The 16159-nt window shown below is 51.8% G+C and overlaps 9 protein-coding genes across 9 annotated transcripts; 6 read left to right on the forward strand and 3 right to left on the reverse strand.

The window, feature by feature from the left end:
• Nucleotides 1-362: 362 nt before the first annotated feature.
• Nucleotides 363-985, reverse strand: ASPVEDRAFT_48029 (uncharacterized protein). The gene is made up of 3 exons (XM_040813930.1): nt 901-985; nt 736-848; nt 363-666 (listed from the first exon to the last, which is right to left on the reverse strand). Exon 3 carries the CDS (start codon nt 636-638, stop codon nt 456-458), a length of 183 nt encoding a protein of 60 aa, XP_040674662.1. The 5' UTR covers nt 639-666; nt 736-848; nt 901-985; the 3' UTR covers nt 363-455.
• On the reverse strand, nt 620-2798 carry ASPVEDRAFT_419512 (uncharacterized protein). The gene is made up of 2 exons (XM_040812471.1): nt 901-2798; nt 620-848 (listed from the first exon to the last, which is right to left on the reverse strand). Exon 1 carries the CDS (start codon nt 2613-2615, stop codon nt 915-917), a length of 1701 nt encoding a protein of 566 aa, XP_040674663.1. The 5' UTR covers nt 2616-2798; the 3' UTR covers nt 620-848; nt 901-914.
• A 363-nt stretch (nt 2799-3161) lies between these two features.
• ASPVEDRAFT_48031 (NAD(P)/FAD-dependent oxidoreductase) lies at nt 3162-4705 on the reverse strand. Its single transcript, XM_040813931.1, has 2 exons — nt 4132-4705; nt 3162-4086 (listed from the first exon to the last, which is right to left on the reverse strand). The coding sequence occupies exons 1-2, from the start codon at nt 4581-4583 to the stop codon at nt 3243-3245; spliced, it is 1296 nt and encodes a 431-aa protein (XP_040674664.1). The 5' UTR covers nt 4584-4705; the 3' UTR covers nt 3162-3242.
• A 453-nt stretch (nt 4706-5158) lies between these two features.
• ASPVEDRAFT_48033 (SDR family oxidoreductase) lies at nt 5159-6315 on the forward strand. The gene is made up of 3 exons (XM_040813932.1): nt 5159-5421; nt 5486-6170; nt 6224-6315. The coding sequence occupies exons 1-3, from the start codon at nt 5382-5384 to the stop codon at nt 6258-6260; spliced, it is 762 nt and encodes a 253-aa protein (XP_040674665.1). The 5' UTR covers nt 5159-5381; the 3' UTR covers nt 6261-6315.
• A 579-nt stretch (nt 6316-6894) lies between these two features.
• On the forward strand, nt 6895-7941 carry nctB (negative cofactor 2 transcription regulator complex subunit NCB2). The gene is made up of 4 exons (XM_040813933.1): nt 6895-7028; nt 7079-7105; nt 7211-7470; nt 7535-7941. Exons 1-4 carry the CDS (start codon nt 7007-7009, stop codon nt 7649-7651), a joined length of 426 nt encoding a protein of 141 aa, XP_040674666.1. The 5' UTR covers nt 6895-7006; the 3' UTR covers nt 7652-7941.
• A 194-nt stretch (nt 7942-8135) lies between these two features.
• ASPVEDRAFT_156485 (putative chromatin remodeling complex subunit (Arp9)) lies at nt 8136-10587 on the forward strand. Its single transcript, XM_040808527.1, has 3 exons — nt 8136-8202; nt 8263-9712; nt 9764-10587. Exons 1-3 carry the CDS (start codon nt 8173-8175, stop codon nt 10333-10335), a joined length of 2052 nt encoding a protein of 683 aa, XP_040674667.1. The 5' UTR covers nt 8136-8172; the 3' UTR covers nt 10336-10587.
• Nucleotides 10588-10807: 220 nt separating this feature from the next.
• On the forward strand, nt 10808-12007 carry ASPVEDRAFT_90112 (putative C2H2 finger domain protein (Kin17); the record flags this gene model as incomplete). The annotated part of the gene is made up of 4 exons (XM_040818734.1): nt 10808-10861; nt 10930-11003; nt 11070-11250; nt 11315-12007. 4 exons carry the CDS (start codon nt 10808-10810, stop codon nt 12005-12007), a joined length of 1002 nt encoding a protein of 333 aa, XP_040674668.1.
• A 770-nt stretch (nt 12008-12777) lies between these two features.
• On the forward strand, nt 12778-14571 carry ASPVEDRAFT_145201 (uncharacterized protein; the record flags this gene model as incomplete). Its single annotated transcript, XM_040808048.1, has 2 exons — nt 12778-13084; nt 13133-14571. The coding sequence occupies 2 exons, from the start codon at nt 12778-12780 to the stop codon at nt 14569-14571; spliced, it is 1746 nt and encodes a 581-aa protein (XP_040674669.1).
• A 619-nt stretch (nt 14572-15190) lies between these two features.
• Nucleotides 15191-16116, forward strand: ASPVEDRAFT_48038 (zinc finger CCCH domain-containing RNA-binding protein). Its single transcript, XM_040813934.1, has 2 exons — nt 15191-15608; nt 15680-16116. The coding sequence occupies exons 1-2, from the start codon at nt 15308-15310 to the stop codon at nt 16006-16008; spliced, it is 630 nt and encodes a 209-aa protein (XP_040674670.1). The 5' UTR covers nt 15191-15307; the 3' UTR covers nt 16009-16116.
• The last annotated feature ends 43 nt before the right edge of the window (nt 16117-16159 follow it).

Below are 16159 nucleotides of genomic sequence, written 5' to 3' on the forward strand. Positions count from 1 at the left end.
TAAGATCTGCGCGATCACCGTCTGTTGGGCTTAAGCTTCATCTCAGTCAGGCTTCCGGGGGCTGAGTGCATAAATATGCATTAGGAAAAAGGATTTTATGACGAGGACAGGCCTTGATGGCTGCTCAAGATGTAGTCCACACTTGCACTTGAACTTGCCCCCTGTCCCCTGTCCCCTGTGCGTTACGCTCAACAGGCCCAGCCGGACTGCTTAGAGAGATAGGCTCATGATCTGCTTCCTTACTCTGCATATTCTTTTTTTTTTTTTTTTTTTTTCTTCTTTTAGATGAGCGAAGAGGTGAAGAGAAGGTATTGTCCCTCGACAAATTACGAAATTTGAACCCAAGCACTGTGCAACACTTTCCAAAACGCTTCATTATAAAGACAGTCCTAGCTGACTTATTCTCGGACCGAAGACTATATAATCCAATACTAAAGGTATGTCTTGACTGAACGCTACGAGTCGCTCGGGCTCTGGTAGCTTACGGCCAATTCGCTCGGGCTCGGGCTCAGGATCCGGCTATGGGTTTTAGGTGCTTGGGTTTTCTTTCGACCGTTGGGCTCTCTGGCTATCTTGTCTGGGTTGGGCAGGGCAGGCTTGTGTATGGGCATGTGCTCTGGGCGCTGTAGGCATGGCATGTTTAGTTCTTGTCCTGGCTTGTTGGCTCTGAAGCGGTTCGGACCTGTTACTGTGCGTGCTCATTAATGCATTTGCTGGATGGGGTAGGGGGCGTACCTGTAAGTAGCAGGTTGTCCGGGGTATATGCTTTCGAGATGCCCTTAGTAGAATGACTGACGGACGGACCGTACCTTGCAAGAGTTTGATAGAGGGGGATGTCGAATGCTGCCCTGTATTCCAGTTAATATTCACCCTCAGATATCAATTGCAGAGGCAACTCACAGTACAGGCTCAAGCTAAGCCGACTTCATGGGCACGCGCGCAATATACTTCAGATATTTCTCGGTCGACATCCTGCGCATCGTCTTGCCATATTTAATCATAACCAGGAACGTCAACGTACAAACAAGCGAGACAACACCAGCGGTCACAAAGCAGTTGGTCAACCCCATATTCGTGTACCAGGGGGTAATCGCGTAACTGAAGCCGAACCCGATCGTGTTACGCATCATCATGACAGAGACTGTGCTCGCGCCGCCAATCTCTTTCAGGCAGTCGACATTGTATGAGACGGCGACTGCTCCCCCGGTCACGGTGCCGAAGGTCATCAGACCAAGACCGAAGACGAGTCCGATCCAGTGGATTCCTCGATCTGCGCCGACGCCCCAGAGGATTAGACCTGCGGCAGAGACAACGCCGGATACGAGCAGGGGCCAGAGTCGATGTTCAGGTTCACGGACACCACCGTTACGACGGGCGAGGAGGAGGGCGAATTTATCGGCGCCGGGGCCACACCAGACGGCTGCAAGGGCTGCACCAATAATAGGACCTGTATAGACGCATCCGATGAGGGCGGCGGACCAGTTGTAGGGCGGGGCGCTGAGGACAGGGCTGGTAGTGCCGTTAAGGACGTTGTACCAGGCGAGGTTGATACCGTAGAGGAAGCCGGACCAGAAGACAGTGGGGAACTGGAAGATGAAGAGCACGGGATAGTATATCATTCGGAGCATTTCCACATTGCTGGGACGGCCGGGGAGAGCCGTGAAGAGCTTGAAGCTTTTGACGACGCGGAAGAAGCGCTGCGAGTCGGGACTTGGGTACGCGGAGACGGGCTTGGGCGATGCTAGTGGGGAAGGAGATCGTGATGCCATGGCCCTATCTCCAGTGGCAGTGGCAGCAGCAGCTCCTTTAACACTTGATGGAGGGTTGGATGCCTCCTCGTCGCTGTCGGATGATCGCGAGGACATCAAGTTACGGGCACTATCGCTGTCTCCCTCGACGGAATCACGGAAGTATATAGTCTCCTCGAGGAAGAAGAACAGGATGACGAAGAAAAAGGCAGCGACAATAGCGCCAAACTGCATGGTCCATCTCCAGCCGTACGCATCGTTGAACCAGCCCGCGATAAGAGGGGCAATGAAGGTGGAAGCGAACAGCACAAACACGTACACACTAGTATAGGCACCGCGCTCGTGGGCGAAGAACAAGTCAAAGATTGTCACCTCAGGCAAGGCCTCGAACGGCGAGGCAATAATACCGATAAGCACCCGGTGTGCATACCATTCGCCCGCGGAGCTGGAATACGCGGTCCATACCGTGATGGGTATGACCAGCAGGGTCGAGAGGAGGTAGACACCGCGACGGCCATAGGTCAAGGCCAGAGGCTGCCAGAACAGGGCAGGACCCCATCCAAAGAAGAGAATCATGAGGCCATTCCCCTGCACCAGCGTGGCGGTGTCGATGCCCGTGTCGCGGGTGATATCCGAAAGAACTGAATACTGCAGGGAGGTTGGGATGCCGACGGCCAGGTTGTACAGGTAGACCATGCACAGGGCGAGCATCTTGCGTTTTCTGCTCCAGTTGAGAGGATCCTCAGGGTCAGCACTCGGTCGGGGGACCAGCACGATATCCGCTTTACCGGTGCCATTATGCGCATGCTCGCCTACGTCGACCAGCCGGACGGTGCCGGGGATGAATTCGCTCGCTTCGGGGGCCATCTACAATACGAGGCACTATTCAATGATAAAGAAAGCAGGGTAGAGAGACAAGGTGATCAAGCACAAAACAGCAGAGAGGGGGATGGCAGTGTTTTCTGGGCAAGATATTTCAACAGGGGCGTCCTCGGCCTGCGCCTTAAGTAGCCTGGAAAACGGCAAGTCATCTAGCAAGAAAAAGCCTGCTGGCTCTGGGTCCAGATATCGGATTTCCTCCATTGACCTTCCCTATACAGAAGACCCGACGCTGGGCGTTAGCTAATTGCAACCACAACAGGCAAGGAGGCGATCCAGGGTCCAATAGGGGACGGGCTTTCTACTTCCAAGATCAGTGGGGCCGTTAGTGAGTGTAAGCCAGCAGCCCAGGCAATTGGTGGCAAACAGCCTGATTGCCGACGCCTCGGCAAGCAACGAATTGGTCTTTGTGATTGGACTGTCAGGGAAGAGAATCTTCAGACCGCATCCAAAGTTACGAGATTACCGGTAATGGGCTGTTCTTCCATACCATGGCGATTGGTCACTGCCGGACAGAATCAAGCATCTTCCATAGAATGATATCATTAACAAATACTAGTTGGCTATCAGATCAGGTTTAATAAGAATATCCATGATAGCTGTAAATGCCCGCATCTACAGCTTCGCTTTCGCCTTCGACCAAACGCCCAACCCAGCAATATCAACAGCCGGCTTCACACCCCGAACCAAATCCGCCACAACTCTCCCAGTCCCCGGAGCAAGCGTGATCCCCCAGGGCCCATGACCCGCGGCTACAAAAACACCTCCGTTCTTGGTCGTCTTCAACCCACCAAGAGCACCATCATCCACCCTCCCGACAAACGGCACGCCGCGTTCCGCAACAGGTCTGAAGCACAGTCCCTCACGGAGGATCTCGAGGTCATCCACATTGGGCGTTTCATCCGTTGACTCGGTTGCTCTGTCCGGTAACCTGCCCATAAGTCGGACTGCGACGGCTTTTAATTTCTCGACTTCGCTCGGCTCGAAAAAGGACTTTATATCCTCGACGCCCTCTTGGACGGGGATTTCCCGGCTGTTTAGACCTGCAATGTAGATCTCGCTTCCCTGGCGGGAGAATATCTCTGGGCTGAAGCCACAGGACGGCGGGTGGGTTGTGAATACTGAGTAGCTATGGTTGTTTTCCTTACACTCATGTGCGGGTGTGTACCGGGGTGAGCGGACGAGGAGGGAGTATCCTGCCAGTGGGTATATTGGGAATGTCGTGTTTGATGCTGGAAAGAGAGACTGGAAGACCCGTTGGGTCCAGGCACCTGCGGCGAGGATAAGATTTGTGCATTTGATTGCTGATTCGGTGTTTGTATCAAGGTTGAGTATCTTCACGGCTGTTATTGTGCCGGTTGAGTCCGTTATAAGGGACGTAGCTTTGCTTGGGTGGTGGAGTTTCACGCCTCGAAGGAGACTCTTGTCCAGCAGGAAATGCGACAGACGGACGGGGTCCCTGATTTCATCAGTCTCTCATTCTTCAATATCAATAGGGACATACAACTGAGCAACGCTATCCCCTTCACTGATCCTCTCAACAACAGTCCCCTTCTGCTTGGTTAGCCACTCCGGCCCTTCAGCCAGAACAGGTTGGCTCGTCGCCGTCTCTGCACGACTCGTCCCAGTACGTAACCAGTCATCACCACGAGCACCGCCCAAACTCGCATCCGTAGATCCGAGACTCAGTGCCGTTCCCTTCATAAACCCCCATTTTTTGTCGCCGCCGTACTTCGCCGACAGGGCCTCATGTTCGGCGAACGAGTATTCGCCGAGCGGGAGAAGAGCCGGCTCGAACCAATCCTTCGCTAGGAATCCTGCTGCATAGCCGGATGCCGAGCTGAAGAGCGTTGAAGAGGATTCTATAATGTGGATTTCTTGGCCGGGTTGTTGCTCAGAGAGATAGTAGGCGATTGAGGCGCCGATTATGCCCCCGCCGAGGATCACAGTGGGCATTTTGTGTTTCGGTTGAATACTCCGGAATTGCCCCAGATGTGCTGGTGTTTATATATCAGGACAGTGGAGATAAGATCCCACTGGTTGATTGTCAAGTAAATCCTGTAGGTTCACATGGCTTTGAACTATACTTATGTGCTGGTGTTTTAATGGAGACTGAGCGAAAGTGCGGGAAACTTGTCCGCCGGAATACTTTCACTGGTTCCGGCGGATACCAGTATCTGAAGTATAAGAAACTATATACTAATATCGAATTCTAATGAGCGTGTTTGTAGCATCTAATAGGTCTGAAATCCAGCGGCATTCATATTCTCGGTTTCAATGCTCAATGTGTTCCTCCACCAAAGCGAGCAGATCAAAAGCATTGTCAAGCTCTTCACTATATTCGAGTAGATACCAATTGTGAATTGCTGACTTTAAATTAGTGACTTTACAGGCCTGATTTTATACAGAAGAGCCAGAATAACAATACCCAGAATGTCTAGTCTCTACTTCTTTTATCTGCGGCTGTCACTAGGCAAGCGAGGGGCAGGAGGGGTAGAGAGATGACATACCAGTTCCATGGCTAGCATCCAATTGTACCAACTAATTTAGAGAATACAAACTATCTAAAGCTGCTGCATATATTTGTATTTTTATACATTCATCTATCTAGCCTCAAGTGTCTAACCTCAAGTTTGGTTGATGGCCACCCCACGCCAGTTACATCATCCCGACTTTTCTCCCGCAACACCAACTCCTCCAAGTCCCGACTCTTATCATCTTCCTTCCACTTCATCAAGACAATAAATCGAAACAATGGCACCCAAAACTATCATCGTCACTGGAGCTTCCAGAGGTCCTTCCCTCCCCACCCCCAACCCCTCATCAACCTACACACCCCACTAACAAAAAACACCCAGGCATCGGCCTCGCAATCTCAAAATACCTCCTCTCCGCCCCTCAAAACCACAACGTCGTCGTCGTCGCACGAAGCGTCGAGCCCCTCCAAGCCCTGAAATCCGAATACAGCAACCAAGTCGCCGTGCTCAACGGCGATCTCGCGGACTTCAGTCTCGGGCAGAAAGCCGTCGAGCTGGCCGTGAAGACCTTTGGGCGGTTGGACGGGGTGGTCCTGAACCACGGGATCCTGGGCCAGGTGGGGAAGATTGCGGCCGCGGATATCGAGGAGTGGAAGAAAGGGTATGATGTGAATTTCTTCAGTCTGGTGTCGTTTATCACGGCGGCTTTGCCGGCGTTGAGGGAGAGTAAGGGCCGCATTGTCTTTACGAGTTCTGGGGCTAGTGTCTCTGCGTATCGTGGCTGGGGGCTTTATGGGTCTACGAAGGCTGCGATGAACCATCTGGCTTTGAGTCTTGGGGAGGAAGAGCCTGATGTTGTGAGTGTTTCTATCCGGCCGGGAATGGTGGATACGGAGATGCAGAGGGAGTTGAGGGAGGACCATGCGACAACGTTGGAGCCGCAGGTGCATTCCAAGTTTACGACGGTGCATAAGGATGGAAAGTTACTTAAGCCTGAGCAACCGGGGCATGTTATGGCCAAGCTGGTGCTGGACGCGCCGAAGGAGTTGAGTGGAAAGTTTCTTTCGTAAGTGCTCTATTCTCTGCATTTCTTTTCTGCTCTAATGCTAACCGGATCAGATGGAATGACCAACAGCTCGAGGCCTACCAGGCGTAATACAGTCTACTATATAGAAGAGTCAGCAACGACTCGACACGAAGCCATAGAACAGCATAGCAAAACAATTGAATTGATCAGCCGAAAGATGAAAAGCAATACATTTCTTAAGCATCAGATGCAGCGCATCTTCATACTTAGCATGGAATGTAGTTTGTTCATCACAAAATTATTAAAAAAAAATAAGAAATTTTCCGCTGTCGTACCTTGACTACAAATTGGGCTGGCATCGGTGTTTCCTTTGTCGTTGGGCTTCTAAATTCTTCAAACAGTCAGCATTGGTCACACAAAAGCTGAGTGATGCAAAATGTGAAGAATTGGTATTTCAGTGGTCCGTTTGGCTTGGACAGTGTACGTCACCATAGAAGGTCTGATAGGGGCGACAACGATGTTCATCATGGTAAGGAAGCAAGGGAAAAGTCGATTGAACGTACCATATCAGTTAGTTGCTCATGTTATCGAAATTTGTCCACGAGAAACATGAAAACATTGCATTGAGAATCCATGTGTGGGATGTGAAGGAAAACAGAGACGAAAAAAATCGCAGCCGAAGAAAAGGTCGCGGGGGCGGTCGGATTCTGCCGCCAGGTTGTTCCGTTCCGCGTCGAGTCGCATCCATATTTATTCGCGATGAGCTTAGTCCAGGCTCACGGACCACGGAGATAGCCTGGATAGATACACTTGACGCAGTCCTCGAGCTCTGGCATATCCTCATCAATCAACTATACCAACAATACAACTCCATCATGTCAGATCGAGAATTCAGCTGTAAGTCACCCTCGCGCATTCTAGGCGTATTCAAACTAACGCGGTGATAGCAAACGACGATCTGTCGCTTCCTAAAGGTGTGTACTGTCGCTTATTCCTCTCTCCGCCCGGCTTTCAGTGCCTTTGAATGAGACATACTCGCGATCCTCCTGCTGCAATAGAATCCAATCTAACTAGCCCAGCGACGGTCCAGAAAATCATCACAGAGATCCTCCCGCCGTCCTCCGGGCAGTCCTTCTCCAAAGACGCGCGCGATCTCCTCATGGAGTGCTGCGTTGAGTTTATCACTCTGATCTCCTCCGAAGCCAACGATATCAGCGAGAAGGAAGCGAAGAAGACTATCGCCTGTGAGCATGTGGAGCGGGCTCTGCGTGATCTCGGATTCGGCGATTACATTCAGGATGTCCTTGCCGTCGCGGAAGAACATAAGGAGCAGTTGAAGGTATGGCCTGTCCGCGTTTAAAGCCTGGTATGGCGTGAGTAATATCGGGGCTAATGCATTGCAGTCGCGGGAAAAGAAGCAGAGCAAGATGGAGCAGAGCGGGCTATCGGAGGAGGAACTGCTCCGGCAGCAACAGGAGCTATTCCGCTCTGCGACGGAGAAATATCATTCTGCTGAGTAAAGTCGTATCTATCTATGCCTGAGAATGCATTATGATGGACTCGTGCTGGTCATGGAGCAAATGATTGGAGTTTACACTGGGTCGTGGAGTTAGAGGGGTCTTATTTTGTTTTATATCAATGGAATATCAGCTCAGACTGTCCATTAAGCTCTATATTATAATAATACGCGTGTTGTTTTATTTTGTGTTCACATGAATTCATGTACGTGCGATGTCCTCAGTAAGATCTGCGGTGAAATATATATTGTTCTAGTCTAGAGTTCTCGCAGAAGACATACAACCACAATGCAAGAATGTTATTTTATAAGATTATTATTATTTAGTTACTTCTCTTCAGCTGCAAAATATCAAACAACATCAAAATTGCATAGAGCTGCCAGTGCAGCGAGTTTCGATCGATCGTGTCTGGAGCCGAAATACGCTAACCGGATCTGGCCCCGCCCAACCTCAGCGCGCAAGGTCGCAGCAAACACCGCGGAACATCCAAGAGCCTCCATCACGCATCGACCCCCAGCGCAAGAATGCCGCCATTCAAGGATGAGCATATTCTGGTACGTCTTTTTTACTTGAACTTGCCATCCTATGGAAAACCTGTGCTAATTAATTGATAGATAATTGCGCCAGGATCGCAAGTGACCCTGGCGCAACTGGGCCTCCCAGAGTCCTTCACCCCGGCCCGGTATCGCTTCCCCACGCGAATGTTTCCCGCTGAGAAAAAGGGCGAATATGAACCTCACAAGATCCGCGAGAGGCGACAAGAGGTGAAAATATCCAATGGGCAGGATGCACCCGCACAAAAGGAGAAGGAGGACGTGGAGATGAAGGAAGCCGACCAACAGCCACAACAATCGGCAACCCAAGAAGGGACGGAGAACACTGACGCGCCGAAGCCTGAGAGCACCGACGAACCGAAGGCCGAGAACGGCGAGAATGCGGCGGAGGGTGAGGCGAAGGAAGGTGAAAATGGGGAAAATGGGGATGGCCAGACGGTGGAGGAGATTTTCTACGAGGAAGACGTGGCGTCTGAGGAGGGGGCGATTTTCCCTATGGAGAACGGACGTATCGTTGATTGGGGTTGCTTCTTTGCTCTCCTGACGCATGTTCATAATACGCTCAGCCCACCGTTCCATACGCCCATCATGCTTATATCTGAGCCGGCTTGGTCGCTGCGGGACAGGGAGGCGATAACGCAGTTTGTGTTTGAAAAGTTCAAGACTCCCGCGTTTTGCCTTATGGATTCTGCGGCCGCAGTTTGCTATGGTTATGGCACGGGGACTGCAACGGTTGTTGATGTTGGGAAGGACAAGGTTGATGTCACCGCGGTTACGGATTTCCTGGTCAACGAGCACGGTCGAGGTATCGCGTTGGAAGGATGTGGTGGTGACTATTTGACCGACCGGCTTCAGGAGCTGCTGGGCTCGAAGGGATTCACCAGGGAGATGTGCGAACAGTTGAAGCGGAGCAACATTACCGAGCTTCTACCTGCTGGAACGCCTCTACCGGGCGCCGTGGCTACTGCACACCAAGAAGGAAGCCAACCAGCCCCAGCCCCTGGCCCTACGGCAGAGCCTGGTGCTTCGGAGGAGAACCAGCAACCGAAGAACCAGAACGGCACTGCGGAGAATGAAGAAGAGGAGGGTGTTCTGGATGTGGCAGCTATTGTTAGCGGCGGCAACACCAGCGAATATCTTGCTGCCCGGGAGAAAGAGAAAGCGCCCATGAAGAAAGGTGCTGATCCGAATGCTAAGCCTGTTCGCCTTCCCAATTCCAAGAAAGAAAAGGCTACGTTCCAGTTCCAGGAATTTGTCAAGTTAGAGCCTGAGAAAGACGCACCCAGCGGCCCAGGGCGTTTCATCCGCCAGACGAGAGATATTGAAGTCGGAGTTGAACGCTTCCTCGCTGCCACGCCAAAGCAAAAGACAGGCGACAGATTGTCCAGCGGTCTCCTCGAGAATATCGCGACACAGATCCACCACACAATCCTCGCTGTTCCCGATGCCACCAAGCGTAGTGAACTCTGGGACTCGCTGATCATCGTTGGTAACGGTAGCAAGGTCAAGGGTTAGTGCCACATTTTTCACTATTACCGTTTAATCCACTAACTTTTTACAGGCTTCACTCAAGCCCTGATCAGCACAATCACTCAAAAGTTCGTCCTCTCGCCATCCGGCACCATCTTCACCTCAGAAATTCCCTCCAATTTCTCCACACCCCTTCCCACCGGTGGAACAAACACACCCGCACCTCAAGGGCTTCCCGGCCCAATGCACAATCAAGGCGGCGGTGTAAATCCTCTTCTCGTCGCTGCTACCCACTCCAACAATCCTGCCGCCGGCTTGACGCCAGGAACGCCGCTGATGGACCCGACCATGTCTCACCACCGTTCCACCGGTCACTCGCAGACCCCAACCTCCGTCAAGACGGTAAGGCCACCCGAATACTTTCCCGAGTGGAAAGAGCAGACGGCCACCAACCCCTCCGCGCAGAACAACCCCAATCTCAATGGGCCCCCCGGTCCCGCTGCCACCGGCGGTCACCACGGCATGGAAGAAGCTTTTTTCCTCGGAGCGCAAGTCGCATCCAAGGTTGTCTTTGTTATCGACCAAGGTCTCAGCAAGGGCTTCATGAGCCGTGTCGAGTATAACGAGAACGGGCCATCGGCGATTCACGAGTATGTTATGTGAGTTTGCTAGCCAGGATACGGCCGAGTACTACTCTCAAATTTTACTATCTCGGTGTGGATTACCGATCGTATATGATTATTTCACGTTAGAATTGGTACTTGTTATCTTGTCTGATCGTTCAGTGCTTTTGTGTATTCTACGGGGCGTCGTTTCGTTATTTCCCAGAAAAAGCAACCTTAGGATGCTGTTAGGATAGGTGGAGTTTGGTTTAATACAGTAGATATTTCAATGCAAGCTTTAATAATGATCCGGATCTTGCTTGTAATGGGTCCTTGTTACTTTTATAGTTTGCTACGAAAAAGGAAGCCCGCACGTGACCAGGTCAACCTGCGACTTAGATAAGCGGGTTGGTTGGCTAAGTTAACTTATCTCCATCTCCATCTCCGCCACCGACTTCTCCCCGACACCACGCTCGCCTTGAATAAGACACATTTGAATTTTTAGAGGAGACAGACGTCTATTATCCGCCAAGATGCCGCGCGCCGAAGCCGGGAGCACGAAGTCTCTCAGCAATAAGATGAAAGCTGTACGTTCCCTTTCAGTCCACATCAAATCGACTCCGGCGATAAGATCAAGTACTAACAATTATTCCAGAAAGGCTTAGGTCGGCTACGATGGTACTGTCAAGCATGTGAGCGACAAATGCGCGATGAGAACGGTTTTAAATGGTGAGTTCTATCATTTCGAGCGGTTTACGAACAATGAGAACCGCGTACTAATGTTCTTTGAAATAGTCACGTCCAAAGTGAAAGCCACGTCCGACAAGTCCTGCTCATCGGCGAGGACCCGAAGCGGTATATAGAGGATTACAGCAAGCAGTTTATTAAGAATTTCATCGATCTGTTGAAGTCTACGCACGGCGAGAAGAAGGTGCATATCAACCAGTTCTACCAGCAGGTTATTGCTGATAAAGAGGTGAGTTGCGTTATTTTCTTTTGGTTTATATGAAGGAAGATGGATCTAACGGGTGTTTTATTAGCACATTCACATGAACGCGACGAAGTGGAAGAGTCTTAGCCAGTTTGCGGCGCATCTTGGTCGCGAGGGCCTGTGCCATGTTGAAGAGACGGAAAAGGGGCTTTTTGTTTCATATATCGATCGGAGTCCGGATGCGATGCGTCGACGGGAGGCGATTATGAAGAAGGAACGGCAGGACCGGGGTGATGAGGAGCGGGAGCAGCGGTTGATTCAGGAGCAGGTTGAGCGTGCGCGGGTGAATGAGAAGGACAAGGAGGACAATCTTGATCCCGAGGCAAGGAATCTGCAGCGCAAGGATGGAGAGAAGGTGAAGCTGAATATTGGATTTGGCGCGAAGCCTACGCCACCTGCCACCGAACAATCGCAGACACAATCGCCTGAGGAGAAGGAAAAGGAAACTTCTTCGGCAACTGCAGAGGACTCATCGGCTGCCGCCTCTCCGGCGCCGACAGAAGCTCCTCAAGCCGCGCCGAAGGTGTCTTTGTCGTTAGGAGGTGGGAATGGGAAGCCCAAGAACGTTTTCGCATCCGCAGCGAAAAAGAACCCGCTGGCCGGGAAGAAGGGGTCTGTTATGCCGCAGCCGAAGAAAATGACAGAGCAGGAGCGAATCATGAAACAAGAGATGGAGGCCATGCAGCGGAAGCGCTTGGGCGGCGGAGGAATGCCGAACCCCAAGCGTCCGAAGGTGTCATGAAGAGACAGCGCGAAGTCCATCTTCTTTTCAGGGGTCCTCTAACGGAGCCCTCACCCCGCCAGGCAGACCCCCAACAAGTCCAACTGCGGTCGAGACAGGGCTAGAATCTTCCTGGATTCATTATCTACTGCCCAAGAGTCCGGACGCCCACCATGGGTAACACGAGTCCGTGTCGACTCGAGCTTTAGTAAAGTAAGCGAACGTTGAACATCGGCACAGTTCTGGTATGCTCGTCGTCTGATATCTTCATCCGTGCATCTATATAGAAAGCTAGGAATAGGCTCAAATAAGCTACCTTGTTCCATTTGACAGCTTGGCGCCATCTCAAACCAGCCCCGCTTCACGGCAATAAATTCCACGCTCCTCACACTCCTACAGCCGTTTTAGCTTGATTAAAATATTGATTGCCCAGACTCAGCTCTGATCCTGAGATCCCACTTCGGAGAACCGGAGAGCCACTTCAGAAGGCGGTCCCAGCTCACTGGTGAAACAGTCCCACTAAACTAGGGGCCTGTCTTCATTTTGCAATATCTATCCCAGACAGCCTTGTTTGAGGCCCGGGAAATTCGGATCTCACAGACTCAATAAGCCTAGACCCTTGGCACAATATGCATGGTCCCATTCCCCTACGACCTGTACACCATATATCTGCGGTATACCCGTCCATGATCTACAAGGCCGCCTGGGAGATCAGCCAAATCGTCACTCTTTTTGTTGTTTTTTAGTTTGTATCGCTGGTCGATAGTTACTTTCATTCATTAACCTTAACTATGAAGATCTTTCTTCTAGGAGCCGTGCTCGCTGCGGCGCAGAGCGTCACCGCTGCCCTAGATGAGTCGCTCCTTGAAACCTATGTTGGCTCGCTCGAACTCACCTCTTCGTTCAACCCCGTCGAGGAAGCTTACTGGACTGGGTATGCTCATCACAGGCGTACCCCGTTCGCTGTCTCTCCAGATGGTGAATCGGCGTACCTGGCCTATCTGGATTCGAGCGAGACGGACGTCCACGTCCAGAAGGTGGACCCTAGCACGTTCAAGGCAGTGGGATCTACTGTTACTGTGACAGGCGGAAAAGAAGGTATTCAAATCGCCACCGAGTGGCTGTAGAAGAGGCTGACAAGTATAGCTGGCGGCTTGGTCGCGCACAATGACGGCTTCGCCCTCCTAACCAACGAGGCCATGCCCTCCGGAACCTCCAATGCACCACCCGACAACACACCTGTTGCTGTTCTCTACCGCTACACCAACGGCGAGCAAACCTGGAAGACCTGGCTAGGTGGTCCCGACGTCGAATCAGCCGACGGCTCCCTCGCCTCCCCAGACATGAATGGTGACCTCGTCTACTCCGCCGAAGCCAATCTCTACGGCGCCTACTTTGTCGTGACAGCCTACTCTGGCTCTGCCTCCGGCCACTTCGGCGACAGCATCCAATACGTCAATGATGCCGGTAAGCTCCAGACCATCTCCGGCGCAACCAGTACATGGGGTTGCAGCCACAATACAGGTATCGCATTCGAAGAAGCTTCCGAGGCTCCCTTCGCCAGTATCTGCGCCGAAGACCAGGGCGCCATTTGGCTCAACACCAAAGGACAAGGAATGACAACCGAAGGCGTCAAGATCTCCAACGAGAACACCACCAACGGTGCATCCGGAGAACCCATGGGCGGGATGGGTGGCAGCTACAGTGCCCTTGTCAAGTTTGGCGATAGCTCGCGGTACATCTTCGCGTGGCCCTCTCGTGGCGCCATCGACGTCACCGAGAACGAGTGGATGGGTGCTGGATACACACACGTCCTCCCCCGTAACGAGAACCGCAACGTGGCCGTCGCTCTCTTCTCTGACAAGAACACGCTCGTCGGAGAGCAGGCCACCTCTGAAGTCGGTACCCAGGATGCCGATAGCCAGATTACCTGGGTCACCGAGGGGAAGGCTGATCACTCCAACGTCCGCGCTGCCGCGTTCGGCGCTGACAGTGCGCTCGTCACCTGGGAGCAGATTGACAACCCGACCTGCGATGAGTTCATTGCCATGGGCTGCAAGGGTGCGTTCTCCGGAACGTATTTCCAACAGGTTGACAAGAACGGCAAAGCTGTGGGAACTGCTCTCAACAGCTCTGACATCTACGTCGCTGGTGATCTCGTGAACGTCGGGGACCGGATCTGCTGGCCGTACGTGAGCATGGAGTGGGATTTGGCTGATACCGTTGGTGGATATGGTGGCCAGTCGACCGACACCACGAAAAAGATCAGCTTTGCCTGCATTGGACTGAGTGGATCGGGAGGTAGTTCTAGCTCTGGATCTGGATCTGGATCTGGATCGGCTTCCGCGACTGCGTCTGCTTCTGATGATGTGTCCGTAACTGCGTCCGGCGCCGAGAACACGCAGGCTGCTGCCCAGACTACTGGTGCCAGCACTGAGACTGCCGCCGATGGTGAGGCAAACCTGCCCACTGGAGTTGATGCCACCAGCGAGCCAGCTGAGACCACCACTACAGGCGAAGCTGCCACTGCCACTGCCACCCCTACTCGCAAGCCGGGCAAGTGCAGGGCTCACTATAAACACTAAGAACTCAGCGAGTTCTCGGGTAGGGATAGGCGAGAAAAGTGAGGAATACACATGACTGGTAGTATATGGTGGACCCAATTTCTTCCAGTTGTATGGTGGGCTCTGGTAGAGTGTGTACGTATAAGATAGTAAAATAGAAAATGGACACTGTTTGGTGTCGTTTCTTTGTATTTACCTGGTTATCCAAGGAAGTCTAAATGTCTTCACCAACCTTTAGAGTAAGCTATAAACCCTGAACACAACATGCGGAGGCCGCCGCCCGAGAACACTTTGGAGATATATGATAATCTCGTGGTGGAATCTTGTTTGGGAACCAAGCAGAAAGCTGCAAACTCCTGTCCCAAGTATATATAGTTGCTCCTGGAGGGCCTGCTCAAGACTGTTAGACATTGAGTCGGGCCACAGTCCTGAGGACAGGGGTATGATAACAGAAAGTAAATAAATAAACAAAAGGTTATAAATGAGTTTTGTATTAAAATGTAAATGTAGCTATAAATGGATGGTTATGGTATGGTTGTGGTTGATGCTGGAAGGTTCTGCCTCAGGCCGCAACTTAGTCAGCACTCCGCGAGCTGTCCAGAATCTTCAGTTGGAGCTGGGGATCTTGAAGCCACAGCAAGCCATCTGCATCTTCGCCTCCGCACCTGTCGCGACATACCTGATATCCCTCCTTTAACTCCGCATTACCTCCTCAGTCGCACGCTCTTACTTCTTTTTTTATAGCGCCTTCGTAATAATGGCCAACTACCTCGCCTCCATCTTCGGAACCGAGCAAGACAAAGTCAACTGCTCTTTTTACTACAAGATCGGCGCCTGCAGACACGGTGACCGCTGCTCGCGCAAACATGTCAAGCCCTCATACTCGCAGACGATCCTCATGCCGAACATGTACCAAAATCCCGCGTACGACCCCAAGAGCAAGATGAACCCCAGCCAGCTGCAGAACCACTTCGATGCCTTCTACGAGGATGTCTGGTGTGAGATGTGCAAGTACGGCGAGCTGGAGGAGTTAGTTGTGTGCGATAACAATAATGACCGTAAGTTGTTCTTTTTTCTCTTTCACTCGCGCATGTCTTCGTTGAAGCTAATTTTGCTTTCTCTATCGCAGATCTCATCGGGAATGTCTACGCCCGATTCAAGTACGAAGAAGATGCACAGGCAGCTTGTGATACGCTGAACTCCCGATGGTACGCCGCGCGACCAATATATTGCGAGCTATCACCGGTTACCGATTTCCGAGAAGCGTGCTGTCGTCTAAATAGTGGCGAGGGGTGTGTTCGTGGCGGGTTCTGCAACTTCATTCACCGGAAAGATCCCAGCAACGAGCTGGACCGGGAGCTTCGCCTCAGCACGAAGAAGTGGTTGAAGGACCGTGGTCGCGATGCGCGAAGTGTCAGTCGCAGTCCGAGCCCGGAGCCCACACGGCGGAGATATTAGGCTTTGATGTTTGTTTCATACGGGGCGTTGGGAAAATGCTGCTTGTACTTTTAGTTATGATATCAAGCCCTTTCTAGTAATGGCATTGCAATATCTTCCATATCTTCCATATCCTCAAGAGTAATACCTATAAACCCAGTAACAGTAGTGG

Source organism: Aspergillus versicolor, assembly GCF_001890125.1.
Source record: "Aspergillus versicolor CBS 583.65 unplaced genomic scaffold ASPVEscaffold_17, whole genome shotgun sequence".
Lineage (NCBI taxonomy): Eukaryota > Fungi > Ascomycota > Eurotiomycetes > Eurotiales > Aspergillaceae > Aspergillus > Aspergillus versicolor.

What these genes read in the sequence shown, in the direction of transcription:
- ASPVEDRAFT_48033 (XM_040813932.1), top strand. Translation starts at nt 5,382, where the DNA reads ATGGCACCCAAAACTATCATCGTCACTGGAGCTTCCAGAG. An exon ending in CGTCACTGGAGCTTCCAGAG is followed by an intron (nt 5,422 to 5,485) that starts GTCCTTCCCTCC and finishes AAAAACACCCAG; the next exon opens with GCATCGGCCTCGCAATCTCA. An exon ending in TTGAGTGGAAAGTTTCTTTC is followed by an intron (nt 6,171 to 6,223) that starts GTAAGTGCTCTA and finishes TAACCGGATCAG; the next exon opens with ATGGAATGACCAACAGCTCG.
- ASPVEDRAFT_48038 (XM_040813934.1), top strand. Translation starts at nt 15,308, where the DNA reads ATGGCCAACTACCTCGCCTCCATCTTCGGAACCGAGCAAGACAAAGTC. An exon ending in GTGCGATAACAATAATGACC is followed by an intron (nt 15,609 to 15,679) that starts GTAAGTTGTTCT and finishes TCTCTATCGCAG; the next exon opens with ATCTCATCGGGAATGTCTAC.
- ASPVEDRAFT_156485 (XM_040808527.1), top strand. Translation starts at nt 8,173, where the DNA reads ATGCCGCCATTCAAGGATGAGCATATTCTG. An exon ending in TCAAGGATGAGCATATTCTG is followed by an intron (nt 8,203 to 8,262) that starts GTACGTCTTTTT and finishes ATTAATTGATAG; the next exon opens with ATAATTGCGCCAGGATCGCA. An exon ending in TAACGGTAGCAAGGTCAAGG is followed by an intron (nt 9,713 to 9,763) that starts GTTAGTGCCACA and finishes AACTTTTTACAG; the next exon opens with GCTTCACTCAAGCCCTGATC.
- ASPVEDRAFT_48029 (XM_040813930.1), bottom strand. Translation starts at nt 638, where the DNA reads ATGCCATGCCTACAGCGCCCAGAGCACATGCCCATACACAAGCCTGCC.
- ASPVEDRAFT_419512 (XM_040812471.1), bottom strand. Translation starts at nt 2,615, where the DNA reads ATGGCCCCCGAAGCGAGCGAATTCATCCCCGGCACCGTCCGGCTGGTC.
- ASPVEDRAFT_48031 (XM_040813931.1), bottom strand. Translation starts at nt 4,583, where the DNA reads ATGCCCACTGTGATCCTCGGCGGGGGCATAATCGGCGCCTCAATCGCC. An exon ending in GGGGATAGCGTTGCTCAGTT is followed by an intron (nt 4,087 to 4,131) that starts GTATGTCCCTAT and finishes TGATGAAATCAG; the next exon opens with GGACCCCGTCCGTCTGTCGC.
- nctB (XM_040813933.1), top strand. Translation starts at nt 7,007, where the DNA reads ATGTCAGATCGAGAATTCAGCT. An exon ending in GTCAGATCGAGAATTCAGCT is followed by an intron (nt 7,029 to 7,078) that starts GTAAGTCACCCT and finishes ACGCGGTGATAG; the next exon opens with CAAACGACGATCTGTCGCTT. An exon ending in AACATAAGGAGCAGTTGAAG is followed by an intron (nt 7,471 to 7,534) that starts GTATGGCCTGTC and finishes AATGCATTGCAG; the next exon opens with TCGCGGGAAAAGAAGCAGAG.